Here is a 3,976-nt window from a genome sequence, read left to right on the forward strand (position 1 = left end):
CATTTCCTGCAAATCTGGGCTCAATCGGGCTCTTCCATCCAATATCCTGTACGAAATAGTAACAGAGGTCTATTTTCCCATATATTTCGGCTGAAACCCCCATATTAACTTCATATCAATTGCGCCAGCTTATGCAATAACCGATCAGGCTGAAATTGTCAGAGAATGATTTTCTTACCCAAAGGCAAAATCTTGGGGGGTGCCCCGTAGAATCCGACGACTTTTTGTATCCTGGGCCAGTCTAGCTCCCATGTTTGAGCCAGTAAGCACACTAGCCCCTTGAGTCATTTAGTTAATATAAGTCTTCACCCAACTTGAGAGGTGAGGGGGACGCTGACAGCTAGGGTGGAGGCTCATACACTTCTAAAACATTTTTAATGGAAAGGCAGATGTAAACTGCAGTGAAAATGACTTGAAACAAAGCAATGGATTGTTAACCTTTTATTATCACATAAATACACATGTACTAAGTTTCATAACAGTGAATACTAGTATGTATTTAGTTGCCTTAGAAGAATATCATATATTGATTGGAATTTTTATAACTCCAAATTGTCGGTGGTGTTCTTGAACAAATTTCATAGATACCAATCTTTCTTAGAAACTAGTCATTTGGTCGAAATCTAAATAATTTAATAAATAGCATAAATAAACTTTCTCGTTTGTAAATATTGAATCACTATCTAAAACTAAATAATACGAAATCTAAACAAAGTTTACTATATTTCTAGGAAAATAAAAGTTCTCTACACAAATCAGTCATTGGTCTTACACATTGAAACCATATTAAATAGAATAAATTAGATTGTTAAATTTGTTATTTGGATGTCTACAACACTGGCATTAAATTCTATTGTTTCAATATTTTCCATACGAGACATGTTACAATTATGAATCAAAAACGTATTTTCCATGCTTGTAAACAATTCACTTTGCTGTAACACCTTATTGCGAAAGTTGGGAGGCCTTCGGTTCGGGTGTTGCAGACCATAGGGAAGCCGCCGAGCGAAGACTTTTTTCGGGTAGATTTTTTGATTGGTACCAAAGGATCAGGTTCAGAACGATAGACCAGGTACGCAGGGGCGTAATGATGAAGGCCAGCGTGCCGTAAGCATTCCAAAAGATGAGAGCCAGAAGCAGTTCCACGAGCATAATCAACAGGAAGGGTAGATTTTGCCAGGTGGCGGCAAGGAAGCCGAGCTTCTTTTCTGCACTGGCTGGTCCGCGATATAATCTGCAAGTTGAAAAGGATAGTTTTAGGATGAACGTGTTATATTTACGGTTTTATTGCTGTTGGAACCTTTTATGTGCATTGTTGGCGTAGATTATCATGAGCGGGAATTGACAAAACATCAATTGGAAGAATCCGTAGAAGTAGGTCAATGTACCCGGAAGGAATGTGCCGTTGACGAAAATGCCCCACACGAAAACTACTCCCATGTGGCCGTCGATCACTTCGCCGAAGGACCACGGACCGCAGGTCACGAAGAGGCAGTAGCCGATTAGGGGAAACACCAATCGATCTACTGTGGAAAGAATCCACATCTTTCGAATCCAACCACGGCAGCAGTAGCTTCGAAATCGGGGTCGAGCAATTGAGCCATCTAGAGAATAAAGAAGTCGGTTTTAACTACCGTGACTCGCATAACCGATAACAAGTAGAGTAATCTAACCAATATTATTCGATTCAAATCAGGATAATAATACTCACTTTTGACAAGCATATGCCAAATCCGGAAAACGCATAGCGGCAACAAGCAGGTAATCAATGCCAGACTGAAGAACACTTGGAATATTTTGTTTGTGTCGTACATCAGTACGAAACGAGCCAGCGTGCTGAACTTCCGTCTCGATCCATCCAGCGTGAATTCCTGTTCGACCACTCGATACCTGCCCTCCTCGTCGCGTATGAACACCGATATTTTGTGCAATCCTTGTGCATATCTTTCCGGGGACCAAGGTACCACGAATAGCTCTCGACTAACCCGGGTGCAGTCGACCCATTCGTCCGGATCGACCTTAACTTGACACTCGGTAATTTTTGCCGGTGAAAAGGCTAACAAACGGATGTGGGTGGATTCAAGCGGCAAATGCGAATTTTCCTTACCCGGTATGTTGAAGAGAACATTCTTCGGGTTCGTTATCAAGACCACAGGCCAATTGTTGTGCTGCAAATCTACGAAAGAGAACTGACCGTGGTCAAATGCAGCAAGACGATACATACGGTTCTTCATCCAATCGCCCAGTTCTAATTCCAGGAATCCTTCGTTTTGCATAGTGTACATGTGTGGGACCGCTCCTCCCAGCTTATGAAAGTGACCACAGAGATATGCATATCCTTCCTGATACTTTCCAATCAAGTTGCGAATGCCACTGGTTCCTAAGCCAGGCGTTAATATACATGACGTTGGATAGTGTCCGAACCAGATGGTGTAGTTTGTTTCCATAGCTCGGGATTTTTCCGCAAGACCAATAATATGCTGAGTTTCGTTCATAGAAAGCATTCCCACAAAATTGAAAGGCCGTTTCGGCCCCGGGTCCAGACAGGCATCCACAGCAATGAAACTGTAGCGTTCGCCATCCTTCGTCACCTGATGCAAATACGATCGGGGATGATTCTTCCCTTGTGCGGAATAGTTGGTGAAAAGATCCTGTTTTGTCTGCAGCGCAGGAACATTGAAATTGTCGTGATTGCCACGGATATCCAACCAGGCTGTTTTGCTGAGAACATCCGTATCCTTGAGGACATCCCGGTACCAACGCCATTCTTGCTCATGTTGCTTCGAGCCGAGAAAATTCGCAGTTTTTGCATCTGTTAGGTCCCCTGAAGCCAAGACGACCGAAGGTCGAATAATGTCTACCGTACGGTTGCAAAATTCAATCAAATGGGGCACTCGGCTTGGATCTTTGTATAAGCTGATGTGGATGTCGGAAATCTGCAAGCCACATAGACAAAATACTTATGTTGCTTTAAATATTGAGTGGAAAGATATGGAAGAGAAAATATCCCTCCTTGATTAAGCACACTAAAGTGGGTTTTTGCTCACTTTTTCACAACTCACCTGCAAGAACCACATCAGATGCCGTGGGCTATCGTCCAATGTTAGCTGCTTACCGCCGACATTCCATCGCTCTTGTCCTTTGGTATAAGCAGCATTCAATCGTTTGTTCAACTTACTATCCAGTCCGACTAGGTTGGCCACATTCGCCACAAAAATCGAAAAAATTACGATGAACGCAATCAGCGCAACCGCTGCTGTTGTGAAGCGCATTTTGTTTCAACACCGGATTCCCAAACGAGACGCAATTTTCTGTGCTTTATTTTTCTCGCAACCTCAATGGCCTTCGCAGCGATTTTCAATGACCTTCCTTATTGATTGTTGCAATTCACAATATTTTTGTTATTTTTCAGCACGACTTACAACAAAACTATCCTTACATAAGTACACGTTTAAACAGCATCAATTACCAATCTGTACTTAGGATTCAGAAATTTTCGTTTTGTGAACGTCACAAAGGTATAATTACTTGCAATTTTGAAAGAAAAACACGATTTTATCTTCACCGCACTGATAACGATGATGTAAAAAAGGGAGTTGATGGGAAACACTAAACGAACGGTCAATAAAACAGCGGTACTCTCCTCAGCTGTTTGTTGGAGTGGGTGGTGAAATTCTGGGGTACTGTTATCTTTCGTTCGCACCGTTTGTTTTGTTCATTATTTTCGTTGTGACATTTACCGTTGCTTAGAATTTTGTATGCGGGTTAGAAATAGGGTATGATGTATACTTTTTACTCCTTTTCTCAAACTAAAAAATGCGCATTTTTTACTCTGAAAACAACACAGTAAAAAAAGTTGTTGAATATTACATCGAAATCGCTGCAACCAACCGAATCCATCGGTTGTTGAATATTACACTGCGCGATGTACTCGACAGCTTGCTGTGTAATAAGAAGGAGCGATGTAATTTCTATC

General features: G+C 41.8%; 1 protein-coding gene across 1 annotated transcript; it reads right to left on the reverse strand.

Annotated features, from left to right (window-relative positions):
- Nucleotides 1-424: 424 nt before the first annotated feature.
- LOC134216678 (transmembrane protein 62-like) lies at nt 425-3,702 on the reverse strand. The gene is made up of 4 exons (XM_062695523.1): nt 3,063-3,702; nt 1,712-2,936; nt 1,301-1,604; nt 425-1,234 (listed from the first exon to the last, which is right to left on the reverse strand). The coding sequence occupies exons 1-4, from the start codon at nt 3,270-3,272 to the stop codon at nt 946-948; spliced, it is 2,028 nt and encodes a 675-aa protein (XP_062551507.1). The 5' UTR covers nt 3,273-3,702; the 3' UTR covers nt 425-945.
- Between the last annotated feature and the right edge of the window lie 274 nt (nt 3,703-3,976).

The sequence above is a fragment of the Armigeres subalbatus genome, chromosome 2 (genome assembly GCF_024139115.2).
Source record: "Armigeres subalbatus isolate Guangzhou_Male chromosome 2, GZ_Asu_2, whole genome shotgun sequence".
NCBI lineage: Eukaryota > Metazoa > Arthropoda > Insecta > Diptera > Culicidae > Armigeres > Armigeres subalbatus.